The following is a 15,255-nucleotide window of genomic DNA, read 5'->3' as shown; positions in this document are numbered from 1 at the left end:
CTCCAGTAATTTCTTTCTAATTAAAACACCCGCAGTGATCACACAGTCACATCCACTGAATCATCATCATCATCATCATCATCATCATCATCATCATCATCATCATCGTCACCTCTGCATCACTTCCACTCTCTCTCTCTCCTCCTCCGCGCTGCTGCGGACTCTGCGCACCGGATGAACTTGAGCGCCTGAACGGGAAACAGTTGTGTGTGTGTGTGTGTGTGTGTGTGTGTGTGTGTGTGTGTGTGTGTGTGTGTGTGTGTGTGTGTGTGTGTGTGTGTGTGTTCTGCTATATTTATCTCAGGACTTGTTTTCCTGCCTCAGCTCCGCTCCGCTCCTCTCGGTCTGGACCTTGTGGATCATGGCGGAGGCTGAACCGGGACCGAAGCGCTTCAAGTCCGACCTGCCGCGGTGCCCGAGCCACCGGGGCTCCGCCGCCAGCCGGGCCCGCCAGAACCTGTCGGCCGGGGTGGAGGAGGCTCTGTGCGGGGTGAGCAGCCTGCTGCGGGACGGAGCCTACCGCCTGCAGGCTCTGGTAGGAAAACTCCCCGCATAACCCCGCAGCCAGCCCCGCACGGCTGCTGCACGCAGAGCCTCTGGGAATATTACAGCAATATTATAGGAATATTAGCAACATTAATGACGCTTCTGTGGTGATATTATATTTGATAAAACACACCATGACGCATGATGAGGTCACTGTAAAGCCACACACTGTTTTCAGGAATCATGTTTTTAATTTTCCATGTACGAGATGGAAATATCATAAAGTAAAAAGCCACAAACTCACTAAGAAGCACCAGAGAGACAGAAACAACCACAGCGAGCTTTAATATGGAGATGCAAACCATAACCCTATGATAATAATCCTTATAGGAATATTACAGGACTACTATGATACTGTATAGTGATTGTAGAGGAAGATAAAACACCATAAAATAAGTTAATCACAAACTCACCACGAATTAGCACAGACATACAGTTTGCTTTGTCTTTGCAGGAAAAGGCTATTATAGTGATTTTTCAGTATCATAGGAAGATTATAGTGATGTCAAAAGAGATTGAAAAAAATCCAGTTTGATAAGGTTATAAACAAAATATTAACACAATATAGGTCACTACAGGAGTGATGTAGGAATTTTATAATGAATCTGTGAGATTTAAAAAAAAAAAAAAAAAAAAGTATATATATATATATATATATATATATATATATATATATATATATAAACTATAAAGCCAGTTTAAATCTTTATAGTAATATTGTTTATAGTTTGGTAGCTCTGCTGAAAGTTACAGTGTGAAACCATTAAAGATGAAAATGTTGTCAGAGGTGGAAACACTGAGCTGAGCAGAGAGCGGAGCGCCTGTTAAACCCTGAGAAGGAAACGTCCCGGAGTGAGGGGACACACACCTGAGATTCACTTCATTCAGAGTCACAAAATAATCAGACGTCATCAGGACGGAACCAAACGGGACAAAAACAACCAGGACAGAAAAAGAAGAGAGAAAAGAAGGAAAAGAGAAATGACCGCGGCTGAGGCTCTAAACCCGGCCGGTGTTAAACCAAGTTCTGGATCTCTGTTGACAAATGGACCCGCGCGTTTATCCCAACCTCAACCTGAGGACACGCCTCAACCTCACCACACTCACAGAGCGGATGCATGGCTCAGCATTTCTTTCTTTTATATTACAAAAATCAGTTTTTTAAAATGTGTTTCAGGAAATAAACTCTGCAGCTGCTGGATCTGACTCCAGCTCAGATCCACCACGGTTCGTTTTAAAGTTTCTCTGGAGTTTCCAGAGGTGGCGAGTCACATCAGACGCCTCTAATTTGCATAAAGTAACCTAGACCTCAACTTTATGCAAATGAGGAGACGCAGACGGTGATGCCCCGTCTCTCGAAACGCAGAGCGACCAGAATGCATTGCACAGCTGCTCACACAGATCCTGAGGACACAAACTGTAAAAAGTTTGATTTCTTCTTCCCGGCCATGAAACTGAGCTGTAAATTAGATAGATAGATACTTTATTCATCCTGAAGGAAATTTCCAGTTTTCAGCAGAATCCACAGATTACAAGGTTAAATAAATAAAAAAGAAAGAATACGAGATGACACTATAGATCTAGGTACAACAGTGTGCAAAAAATGTGCAAAATACCGTGTGCATAGGTGTATAAAATGTGCATAGATGTAGGTCAATGTGCAAATTTAGAAGAAATATACAGTATACACAGATGATAAATAGCAGCAAGCAGTATAAACACTATAAACAAGGAATATATTAGTTATATATATTAGTAATTAGTTTTCTCAGCCAATGAAATCACAGATGGACATACAGTAGGACCCTTCTGATTGGCTGAACTCCTCTGCAGCACATTCACAGTTTCACATTTGGACCTTTGATGACTTTCGGTGTTTGTTGTCAACCTGCATCAAGCCTCCATGTTTCCTCCTCCTCCTCATCAGAGCGCCGTCTCACCCAGGCTGAGGCTGCAGTGTGTTCACAGGAAGTGTGTGTCTGTGTGTGTGTGTGTGTCGGTGTGTGTCGTGTGTCCTCAGGCCTTCGTGTTCGAGCAGGGCTCCATCGCTCTGCCGCGTCTCGCCTCCTTCTTCCACCAGCAGGCGGAGAGGCAGGAGGCCGAGGCCGACGCCATGCTGGCCTACCTGGCCCAGCGGGGCGGCTGCTACTGCGCCCGCCAGATAAAGGTAGGAGACACACACACACAAACACACACACACACACACACACACACGTGCCTCCAGGGTGTCAGCAGGTCATTAAAGAACCCAAACAGCTCTTTAATTAGATTATCTGAACTGAAGGTCCTCAGTCAAATCTGAAAATGTCTTTTTTTCTGCGTCCTGTTTGCTTTGCTAAACACAGATTTCTTCTTCTTTAACTTCTGTCCTGTTATCATGTTCATTTATAGCTTCATAACCTGAGATGCTTCTGGCAGCTTTGTCTCTTTGTTTTGTTTTTAAATTAAAGTCCAGACGGCACAAGGTCTCAAAGGAGGTTTTCTGAAAAAGTGTGTCCCTTTGTTTTCCTCATTCAAGTTCAACCATGTTCAACCTGATGACCTCTGACCTTTGACCCTGTGGGCTTCAGAGTGTTGCTCATGGACACTTCAGCAGCCCCGGGTGGGGGGGTTTGGGGCGTTGAACCTGAACGCTCCCTGTGGGGAAACAGGTTCCATACAGGAACAGAAGCCTCAAATCCATTTTTAAACCAAATTTATTGCCTGAACTTTATCGCTCAGTGTCTCCGACACAGACGATCCAGGCCGGCTCCTTTTCCTCCCCGAGGACCTGCTCGCTGTCACACACACACACACACACACACACACACACAGACCATGGTGAGGATTACTTTTCCCTCTGCACTATCACTCATTTTGTCAGAGCAGGTGTCTCTTTTCCTTTTTTTATTTTTTTTCCTCCAAATGGCAGAGATCTCATTTTGGAACGAAGCTCTTCATTTAGGCCGGGCGTTAGCGACAGCGCCGCACCAGCCGCAGGAATGAGGTGGGGGAGGGTTTTTTGGGGTGGGGGGTCAGGGGGGCTTTGGGGGGGTAAACCCCTGGAGATCTGGCCCCTGGCTCAGGCCTAAAGCCGCTCAGGGTGTACATTTCCTCCTGAGTTCCGGAAAATTGGCGAGATTAATGCTGCGGCAGGAGGACGGTGGCACTGATGGCGTTTCCAGATGGACGTGGCGGCGTCGGCGCGTCACCTCGCGCCACAGCCGCCGCGCGCCGCCTCCGGCTTTACGAGTCGTGCAAAATCGTGCAAATGGGGACGGAGGCGGCCGAGCGGGCCGTCAGCGGCGGTTTGGGACACCTCGTTATCCGTCCAAGCGAGCGGGTTAAGAGCCGTGCACGACGCTGTGACGCCTCCTCCGGGCTCTTTACCACCGAGCCCACAGCTCCTCAGCTCCTCGGCCCCTCAGCTCCTCGGCCCCTCGGCCCCTCGGCTCCTTGGCTCCTCGGCTCCTCTTTCTCTCCGTCACTTTGCAGAGTTCAGACACGTCACAACAACCCGAACCCCGTCACTCTCTCACTCTGAATTTAGTCTCATGTTCGAGTCCAGTCTGAAACTGGGCTTTGAGCTCCTGTAGGTACCGTCCCACTGGAACCTGCTCCATGTGCAGGGCCGCTCACAGGACCAAGGGGCCCGGGGCCACAGGCCTCACATGGGCCCCCCTCCACCTCCACCTCCACCTCTAAAACAATACAAAACTAAAAATCCAAAATGGAGCAGACTTTATTGTCTCCTCTTGGGCTAAAATCTTGAAATCCCTTCTAGTTGTCTATTATATTATATTATATTATATTATATTAAGTCTTTTGTGTGTTATATTAAGTCTTTTGTGTGTTTGTGCTGCCAAAAATTAGACGTGGCAACTGACTGATACTGATTTTTCACAGCCGATACCAATATTGATCGTTAGTAAAGCAGGATGCCAATAACCAACATGTGGGGCTGATATTCATAAGTAGTAGATTTGAAAATTGCAGTGTCAAAGTTAAAATTATTTAATGTAATTTAATTCAACCTTTATTTAATCAGCTAAGTCCCATTGAGATCAATTTACGTCTCAGATCTCCATTTTCAAAACCTGCAGACACGGCATCAATAAAACACCAGTTTAAAATGTTCAATATTGATGTTAATACTGTCTTAATAGTAACATGCTGAAAAAAGAAACAAAAAAGAAGAAAATTTGAAACAAAAAACTGAAAATTTGAAAAATCAACTGCAATGAAAAAGAAGAAAATTAGCTGAAAAATAGATTAATAAAAAAAATTCAAAAAAACTGAAAATTGAAGAAAAAATAAGTGAGTGGTTTCCATATTGGCGATGATGTAAATAAAAAAGATTGTGTTCATTTTTGAAAAATTTAAAATTCTGATTATTGGCCTGAACCAATAATTTGTCCCTGATTGGAAGTCATTTCTAAACAAACAAACAAACAAACACATAAGACATTGGACCAGTAATTCTAATAATTTATTTTGGTGACAAAACAACAACAACAACAACAATAATAATAATAATAATAATAATAATAATTAATAATATCTGGTCAGTCAGATTTCTGTTTGTGGATGTTCAGACACTGACTCCCCTGCTCTGTGTGTGTGTGTGTGTGTGTGTGTGTGTGTGTGTGTGTGTGTGTGTGCAGCGGCCGGGCTGCGAGGCGGTGTGTGCCGTCTTCCCGGCCCTGGAGCTCCTGCTGCTCCAGCTGAGGGAGGAGGTGTCGGTCCTGGTGGAGCTGAGCCGGCTGGCGGGCGAGCACGGCGACCCGCACGCCGCCGGCCTCGTCAAGCGGCGCTTCCTGCAGCCGCGGGTTCAGCGGGTCAAGCTGCTGGGCGACCTGCTGGCCAGCGCCCGCCGGCTGGGCTGCACCGACCAGCAGGCCAACGGCTTCGGAGAGTATCTGCTGGACGAGCTGCAGGAGGAGCTGAGCAGCGCCTGAGCAGACGGGGGCGCTGTCGGGACGCCGCCGCCGCTCCCACGTTTCATTTCTCACAACCATCAGAAGCAGAAGCAGAAGCAGAAGCAGAAGCAGCTGTTAGTGTGAACGTGATGCCAAAGCCTCATGAGGAGAGATCAGAGCCCAAAGCGACGTCCTCCTCAGTCTGACCAGCAGCCAAAATAAAACCAAATCTGAGTTTTACTACAAACACCGAGAGGGAAGAAATCTGAGCAGCTCAGTGACGCTGGAGTCAGCGTTTTACTTGAATATCACTAAAATGATTCATTCATTATCAAAATTATAATCGATTTATTTTCCAACTGACTAATCATTTCAGTAGAAGTACTAAAACAATCAGTTGGCAAAAGTTTCGTAATTTTTTTATGCGTTTTTAAACGTAAAAAAAAAAAAAAAAAATTAAATGTTTTTTTTTTTTTTTTGTACGGATTTAAAGTAAAGATACTGGTCTCATATGAAACTAGTCCAAAGGAGTCTGTCTAGGTCGTCTGCAAGTTCAGATAAATTTTGGCGAGAGGAAAACTGTCATGGTCATTTCCAGTGAGGTCCCTTGACCTCTGACCTCCAGCTGTGTGAATGAAAATGGGTTCTCTCCCCTTTGCAGACACGCCCACCTTCTGCTAATCCCATGCAGTTTGGGCCCCAAAGCCTGCAGTCCACATGTGTTCTTGTGGCCTGTTGTAAAATGGTGTGTGCGTGCAGACTGGGGCCTAAACAGTCTTGGAGCTGCATCAGTTGGCTTTGACTGGAAAGCTGAGACTCTTGTGGATTCAGTGAGCCACATCCTAATCTGATAAATTATTCCATAACAGATTAGCAGATTAACAGTGAACAGTGACACCTATGAGCTGAACAGTCGATTTTAGAGATTCTCTCATTGGTTCTAACTTCTAGTCAGTGAAATAATAATGAAATTAAAATTTTTCCAGGGACCCCCTGGAAGCCCTCGAGGACCCCTGGGGGGCCCCGGACCCCAGGTTGAGAACCGCTGATGTAAGGCGTTTCTTACACAGAGAGTGATCTCTGATTATATACCTTTTTAAGAAAAGGAAAATTTGTTTTTATGTGTAGCAAAGCCATTTGTCTCGTTTGTCATTTTGTGACAGTTCAGGGAGGAAAAAACAGATTAAACTGCCAGACACCAACACGCCTGACATATCAGACATATCAGAGATATTAGAGATATTAAAGATATCAGAGATATTAGAGATATTAGAGATATTCGAGATATTAAAGATATCAGAGATATTAGAGATATTAGAGATGTTAGAGATATCAGAAACGTGGACGAGCTCTGCAGTCGGATGCTGCAGGTATCGTTTATTTTAAACGTTCATTAAAGGCCAATTTTTATCCCTTTAATCAAAATCAGAGTCTGTGATGTTCAGAGCTCCAAGCCGTATTTTTTTTTTGTTTGTTTGTTTGTTTTGTTTTTTTCTCCCTCTCTCCTCCCCCTGCCTCGTCCACCTCGTCTGGTGAGTTCCTACGTTTCCCAGAATGCTTTTCAGCAGCCGTCCCAGGGCATGTCTGGGCGTGTTGAGTTCAGCTGCCAGCAGAGAGGCACAGGGTTTGTTTTTCCTTCAGATGAAGTTTGTTTCTCCTTTTAAACTCACATTTTGCTTTTGCCTCTGGACTCTGATGTGAAAAGATGTTTTTTGTAGTTTCTGGAACTGTCTAGGTGGCAAACTTTCAAATGAACTCAAAGTGGTGAGATTCAAACATCATGTTCAAATGATGATGATGGTGATGATGATGATGATTACTGTAGCACATGTTTTTGTGTAGCAGGGATGTGATGTGAATTAACCCTCTGAAACCTGAGCAAAGTCACTGGATTGCTGTCAGTAACAATCGGGCGAAAAGGCAATGGGCAAGTTATCCATAAAAAATAATAAAATGAAAAAATAAATGAAATAAACTAACAAAAAATAAGAAAAAAAGCAAAGACTGTCAAATTAGCCAAAATATATTTTTTTGAACTGAGTTTTCAGAGATCTATTTTTTAAAATGCTATATTTATAATTATTAAGATGATAAATTTAAATGTCAGATCAGCCTTTCAAAGCCATTTGAATTATGAGTGAAAATAAATGATTTGTTATTTTGCTGAGGACCCCTGGGGGCCCCTCATGGACCCCATGGGGGGCCCCGGACCTCACTTTGAAAACCCCCTGCCCCGGCCAGCAGCAAGCCTCCAGAACAAAACACAGCAAAATAAAAGCTGCACCTTGTGAAAAATAAACGAAATGCACCTTTACTTTTATAAAATGATGCTGAAAAATGAAAACTGAAGCTGAATGAATAAATAATAAAGTTTTATCGTTTGGATTTTGTAGATTTTAGAGACGCTGAAGATGAACTGAAAGAAGGAGTGTGTGTTTCCTGGATGGATAATAACTCTGTATATGCACACAGATCATCTGTACCTGCTTTAGCACTGACTTCATGTATTCCAGCACGTGTGTAATTTTATTTTATGTCATGTATTCCTCAACATTTTACCCTGTAATAAGTTTTTGTTGTGGCTTTAATGTGTTTATGTGGAAGCAGGTCAGTGTGAAGCAGAGAGGAGCCGCTGTTTGTTACATTGATGTAAAATAAAAAAGTTTATCGGTGCTTTTCTTTTCCTGCAGATGTCTCTGTGGGTGTGTGTGTGTGTTTATGAAGTCTTATTTTCCTCCTCCTCTTCCTCCTCCTCTTCCTCACGCTGTGCACTGTCACCCTGCAGGACTCGCAAATAAAATTTTGATGTGGGGGGAAAACAAAATGCTGCAAATGTGTGTGTTTTTTTGTGGTTTATTTGTGAATAATCTGTCCTGTGTGTTCTGGGACACACACACACACACACACACACACAGAGAGAGGAAGAGAGAGAGAGAGAGAGAGAGCTTCTGCCGCTGTGGGTCTGCAGGCTGCACACGGTCAGACTGACTCAGCAGCGCCGCCCAGCAGCAGCAGCTGTGTACTGCAGCCTCCCAGCGGACAAAATGCAAAATGAATCATGAGGATGATGATGATGATGATGATAATGATGAGATGATAATGACTGTTAAGGGGAAATCTGAGCTCAAGAACAAAATTTACTCATGAGGAGAGCTGAGATGAAGCTTCAGATCCTGGTACAGAAAAAAAAAAATCTTTACTTGTGCATCACGAAAAGAAAAGAACGGCACCAAAAATATAAAAATGCACAAAAAAGTGACAAAGAACCAGTTGTCTGATTTCTTATAAAATCCAGAAATGACTTCTCATTTTCTCACTGATCCTCACACTTTGATTAGTGGATATTAGTGGAACCTTCTATAATCTACTATTTCTCCCTCTTCATCCTCCTCTTCTTCTTCTTTTTCATGTGTAATAACATCCCATGGTAAATATCAAACTGTATGTAATAAATAAATAAATAAAAAAAAAAAAAAAAAAAAAAAAAAAAAAAAAACGATGACATGGCATATTGTTAGAATTTGTTTGGTTTCAGTTTGTTTTTTAAATAAATTTACTTTCCACATTTTGTCCGGTGATGCTGATCCAGACTGACCTCAGATCAGAGCAGCAGGACAATAATAAGATTCAGCTCCCGGATCACAAACATGATGAGCAGCCATAGGTCAAAGGTCACCATTGCTGCTGATTGGTCTCTATGACTTATAGTTCAAAAACATAACGAGCCTGAAACAACACCAACATCATCCTGCTGCTTCAGATTTGAAACAAACTGGTTCAGTTTTTATCGTCTTCAGGTCTGAAATAAACCTCAGCAGCTCCGAGGCTCTGAGGAAACTTTATTTTCTACTCTCTACTTTTCTTTTAGATCAAGGAATGGCCTCTGAGCAAAATAATAACTCCTCACATGAAAAATGCAATTATTGGTTTCCCCCTTTTAATTATGAACCATCAGGTTTGTTTTGCTGGAACTCTATTTTGAAGTTCTTCCATTTTTTCTGCGCATTTATTTCCCACTGGATCCATATTTCTATGATTTTTGTCAATTCGATTTATTATTCAAGGTTTTGTCAGCTGTGTTTCGTTTTCATAATAATATTGTCATTATTATATTCTATTCCAACAGCCTCCATGTTCCCCAGGCTGTTTATTCTAGCGGACTCTGTAATGTTCTGTATGATTTTATCTCCTCCATACTTCATGTTGTACTTCTGCAGCTCTTCCCTGCTGTTTCTGCCCAGTTAGAGGTAATTGTACACTAATTACCGTGAAGTTGTAAAACCCTCCCCCCTGCCTGCTGATTGGCTGCCGGGCCTGGACGTCCCGGGCCGGGCGGCGGCCCCCCGCTCCCCTGGCCGGTATAAGAGGCGGCAGGCCGGACAGCTGCAGGGACAGAAACATTCCTGCTGGCATCGATCGCGCTGAGTTTCTTCAGGCTGACTCTGGAGGAACTTCTCTCCCTCAGCCTGTCTGGACTTTCTGGGTGAGAAGCTGCAGGACGCTCCGGCCGCCTCTCCTCAGCTCTGTCACTGGATTTTTTTTTTTCTTGTGATTTGTGATTTTTTTTTCCTCTCCGGACTGAATCATGGAGTTGTCGGATATCTCTTTCCCCATCCCGGCTGCTGATGATTTCTACGACGACCCGTGCTTCAACACCAGCGACATGCACTTCTTCGAGGATCTGGACCCGCGGCTGGTGCATGTGGGCCTCCTGAAGCCCGAGGACGCCTCCTCCATCTCCTCCTCTTCCTCCACCTCCTCTTCCTCCTCCTCCCCTCCGTCCTCCCTGCTGCACCTCCACCAGCACCTCCACCACGCCGAGGAGGACGACGAGCACGTCCGGGCCCCCAGCGGGCACCACCAGGCGGGCCGCTGCCTGCTCTGGGCCTGCAAGGCCTGCAAGAGGAAGACGACCAACGCGGACCGGAGGAAGGCGGCCACCATGCGGGAGCGGCGGCGGCTCAGCAAGGTCAACGACGCCTTCGAGACGCTGAAGCGCTGCACGTCGGCCAACCCGAACCAGCGGCTGCCCAAGGTGGAGATCCTGCGCAACGCCATCAGCTACATCGAGTCCCTGCAGGCGCTGCTGCGGGGCGGCCAGGACGACGGCTACTACCCGGTGCTGGAGCACTACAGCGGGGACTCGGACGCGTCCAGCCCGCGGTCCAACTGCTCCGACGGCATGGTGAGTGTGGCCGGGACAGGTGCAGGGGAGGGGGAGGGGGAGGAAGGGGCCATGCGTTATTTCTCCCAGGAGAGACGCAAAAATAGAAAAGAAAGTAAAATTAATTTGAGTTTGGTTCCATTTTTCATCCATTCATTCATTTCAGCTCATTAGACTCTCCTTAACCACTTCACCTAAAACAGCTGCAGGCTCGTAGAGGCCGAGGTCAAGTTCATGTTTTCACCCTCACGGTTAATTAAAAAATCTGTAATAAATAAAAAGTACATTTTGACTTAATCCAGTCTGGTGATATTCAACATAACATAACTCGCCTTTAAAACTTTTACTAAAGAGGCTTCGAGTGCAGCTTCTCCTCCTCACAGTAAATATGAATGAGATAGAAACACAATAAAATAGAAAAATTCGTTGTTCTTCCGTTTTTTCTACCGTTTCAGACTTGATGATTTTTTTTTTCATCACAATTTAGGAAATCAGAAGAATATTTCGTTCCGCGGCTCTGCTTTGTTTTCAAGATAATATTTCCCTGCGTCACTTTCATTTCAGAGCTGCACGTTACATCCTGTGTTTCTCTCAGGGTCAAAACTCAGAGGTGACATTTTCCTCCACTAAAGCAATGAGCTGACACGAGAAAATATAAGTTTGAACAGAACCAAATTTATTTTGTGAGGAATAATAATAATAATGATAATAAAATAAATAAATTAAAAAATAAAAAATAAAAAAACAGTACAAAATGACGTTTCGTTTTTATTCCAAATCTCATCTGTACGCTTGACTCCGTCTTGTGGCGCTCAGCTCCATGCTGCGTTACTCCTCTGCTTGGTGCGGCGCCGCGACGAAAATCACTTCTGATTCATTTCATCCGATGAAGCTGAAATCAGGGAATTAAAGAAAAGCCGCGATACGCACTTTAAGTTTAACTTACATCCTTATTTTCTGTCAAACTGAAACTACAGCTTTTATTCCTCTCAGAATCCCCTGTAATGCTCCTGTAATATTCTGTACACACATGAACTCTAAAACATGAATCATAACGTGGTTCCATATTGTGTCACATTTCAGTCACATCAGGTTTGACACGCGGCAGGGCAATATCACTAAAACAACTGAGACGTTTCATTTTTTACTCCTCAAAAAAAAAAAAAAAAAAAAAAAAAAAAAAAAAAAAAAAGTGTTAAAAATGTCATTTAACTCCGTTTGATGTGCAGACAGAGGGCACGGTTTATGGTTTTATAGTTCCTGTGGGTTTTGCACATTTCCTTTGAACAGAGGTTATAAGATGTATTGTTATAATTATTGTTGTTTTAATTGTTTTTTATTGAGGAAGAAAAAAACAAACAAGCATCACATGTTCATCAGCATGTTGTCTGCTGTAGAAATCTGAATCCTCATGTTTGTTCATGTCTCCTGCAGATGGACTTCAACGGCCCGACCTGTCAGTCCTCCAGAAGTTACGACAACAGCTCTTATTTCTCTGAGACTCCAAACGGTGAGAAACCATCACATTATCAATATCACATTATCAAGATTATCAATCACACACACAGATATGATCAGCTGAACTCAGACTGTAAAATCTGTAATCTGTAAAAAAAACAAAAACAAAAAAAAAAACAAAAAAAAAACAACTGAAATAACTAAACAACTAAATTTAAGGGGAATGGGCAGAAACGAATTATTTTATTTTTATTATTCATGTACATGCATATATTTGTTTATTAATTTTTACGTGTGACTGCTTAAATTGGTAAAATATCAATTTTACCCCCCACGTGCCAGGGAAAAATAAAAATGATAATAATAATAGTACTAGTTTATTTCTATAGCAGGGGTGCAGCTCAAAGTGCTTTACAATAAAGCGAAAAAACAAGAGAATAAAATAAAAACAGGGAATGAAAAACGAGTGCACACAGTGAAAAACAAACAGGCAGTAAGACAGAAGTCAGTAGGCTAAGATAAAAGTAATAGGATACAGAGGAAGGAGAGAAAACAAATGAAGATTTAGAAACAGTGATACATGGAGAAACAAATGAAGACATAAAAACAGTGAAATGTGTCTGCGCTCACTGGGCTTCACTAAACTCTGCCTGTCTCTCTCTCTGCCTGTCTGTCTGCAGCCGGGGTGAAGAGTGACCGCAGCTCGATGGTCTCCAGCCTGGACTGTCTGTCCAGCATCGTGGAGCGGATCTCCACCGAGTCCAGCAGCCTGCTGCCGCCCGCCGACGGGCCCTCCTCCCCGGCAGAGGCCGAGGTCGAGGCCGCGGCGGCCGCCCCGCCCTCCCCGACCAGCAGCCAGGACCCAAACCTCATCTACCAAGTCCTATGAACACACACACACACACACACACACACACACAGGCACTCACACGGGACTTTTTTATTTCCTGCAAAAGTCATCCAGTTAAACAGGACACACACCGACACACTCTCTCACACACGCAGTCTCACAGGCACACATACACACACACACACACACACACACACACACACACACACAGAGACACAGAACTGCAGAGAAAATATCCACCTGAAGGAGCTGATCAGGCCTCAACTGAGTCTATAAATCTTTTTTTTTTTTTTTTTCATTTTCATTTTATTATTTTATTTATTATTTTTATTTATTCTTTTCAGGCCCAGCTGTTGGCCTTTTTTCTATTTTATTATAACTATTTGAAATAATATATTTCACCCGCCCAATTTTCGTTCTGTACTATTATCACTATTATTATTGTTATTCTTGATGTTTTATTATTACTTTTTTCTGTAAAAATCAGTGTGGTTGAACTTTGAAAATAATGGAAAAACCGGTATTCATAATTCTGTCCATTTCCTTTTGCCTAACGAGAAAAACGAAAAAAATGGAGCCCAAGAAGAAAATGTGAAGTTGCTGAAGAAGAAAGTTGAGATAAAAGTACATAAATAGAAATGATTTCCGGAAATGTAATCTTTTTGGAGATAATGTCTAATCGTAACAACCCACTGGCAGTTTTACTTATTTATTTTTAATTATAATTATTGTTGTTATTATTATTGTTTTCATTCGTTTTAAGAGAAAAAAGGTTCGAAGACTCTGTTGGAGCTGTGATCTGACCTGTCCAGATGGATATTAACCCTTTTTTTATTTTTATTTTTTATTTTATATTTGGTGAAGCATGGAGGCCAAAACAGCGTCGTACATTCCTCCAGTCGTGTCCATCTTAAGTCCTGAAGCCCCAGCTGTCCCTGACCCGCTCACGCCACAAATATCACAGAAATATCACAGAAATACTACAGCAGTACTCTAGTGATTCTCTCTCGTCAGGGTTATGAAGTAGATTCGGTTAAAAAATCAAAGTTTTTATGATTTTTTTTTTTTTTTCACGTCGCTTGTCACTGCAGCGGAGGACCATTTCTGTTTCTTTTTCTTTCTTTTTCTTTTCTTTTTTTGTACATGTGTAAATAAGAGCTGATTTGTTACAAGTCAAAGTATTACTAATGTATTTAATGTTTCCTGTCAGTATGTGGGTTTGTTTGTTGTGAGAAATGTTAAACTTTATATTTATACAGCTGAACAAATGAGTGACAGTCCGCCACCACAAATAAATGAACTTGGTTATTTATACGACACACGCCTCGTGCTCTCATTTCATTCATTATCATTGTATTATTATTATTATTATTATTTGGTTAATTAAATGTTTTCTGTTTGTTGCTCGTGTGGCGATATTTTCAGCCATGAAAATGGAAACTGGTCAACATTTTGCCTGTAATCATAAAATCTGATGGAATTCATTTTATTGCTCAACACATGAAAACATCCAGATGAAGCCGCAGAAGGCTTCGATAATTAGACCCTCACGGTTATTAATGAATTCATTAATGAGATATTTTACAGAGCCGACGCAGTTCACGATGAGAGGCTGCTGTTGTTGTTGTTGTTGTTGTTGTTGTTGTTGTTGTTGTTGTTTTGGAAGTGAAGTCTTCATTAAGATTTTTTTTTTAAATGTACTTATCGTCAGTCTAAGAAACTGTTATGTCCAGAATTTCCCGTCATATCACCTGGAAACGACGGGATCCTGCGACCTGGAGCGGATTCTGCTGCTGCTGCGGAAATTAATGATTATCATGAGGAGTGAGCGTGCGTTAAAATAATATTTAAAAAATGATAATAGCAGCTATGATGATAATATTGAAATACTACTACTAATATACTACTACTACTACTACTACTACTACTACTAATAATAATAATAATAATAATAATCACTCAAAGGGGCTTCCTTTGCATCGGGCTTTGCTGTGACATCGTTGATTTGTTTGTACCACAGATTTTCATTTTTCACATTAATTTTTTTTACGTGTTTCTATAACTCTTGATGCTCATTTCTGCATTTTAATTTTAATTTACAACCATTGTTGTATTTGTAGATTTGTATTTAATAATGCTTTATTTTATTTTATTTTATTTTATTTTATTTGCATTAGTGCCACCAAGAAAAGTTCTTGTAGCCTACACAGATTGATTGATTGATTGATTGATTGATTGATTGATTATACTTGATGAGTTCAGTAACTGTTCAGTAACTCGGTTTTATTTATATTCAGATGTTTTGATATATTCAGATTCATTATGGAAACTGAATTAAA

General features: G+C 42.2%; 2 protein-coding genes across 2 annotated transcripts; both read left to right on the top strand.

Moving 5' to 3' along the window:
- Window positions 1-262: 262 nt before the first annotated feature.
- LOC115361138 (ferritin, heavy subunit) lies at window positions 263-6,168 on the top strand. The gene is made up of 3 exons (XM_030054455.1): window positions 263-535; window positions 2,567-2,713; window positions 5,190-6,168. The coding sequence occupies exons 1-3, from the start codon at window positions 362-364 to the stop codon at window positions 5,481-5,483; spliced, it is 615 nt and encodes a 204-aa protein (XP_029910315.1). The 5' UTR covers window positions 263-361; the 3' UTR covers window positions 5,484-6,168.
- Window positions 6,169-10,022: 3,854 nt separating this feature from the next.
- Window positions 10,023-12,958, top strand: myod1 (myogenic differentiation 1). The gene is made up of 3 exons (XM_030054447.1): window positions 10,023-10,629; window positions 12,043-12,118; window positions 12,747-12,958. The coding sequence occupies exons 1-3, from the start codon at window positions 10,030-10,032 to the stop codon at window positions 12,953-12,955; spliced, it is 885 nt and encodes a 294-aa protein (XP_029910307.1). The 5' UTR covers window positions 10,023-10,029; the 3' UTR covers window positions 12,956-12,958.
- Window positions 12,959-15,255: the final 2,297 nt, after the last annotated feature.

The sequence above is a fragment of the Myripristis murdjan genome, chromosome 6 (genome assembly GCF_902150065.1).
Source record: "Myripristis murdjan chromosome 6, fMyrMur1.1, whole genome shotgun sequence".
Classification (NCBI taxonomy): Eukaryota; Metazoa; Chordata; class Actinopteri; order Holocentriformes; family Holocentridae; genus Myripristis; species Myripristis murdjan.
This window is presented reverse-complemented; position numbering and strand designations above follow the sequence as displayed.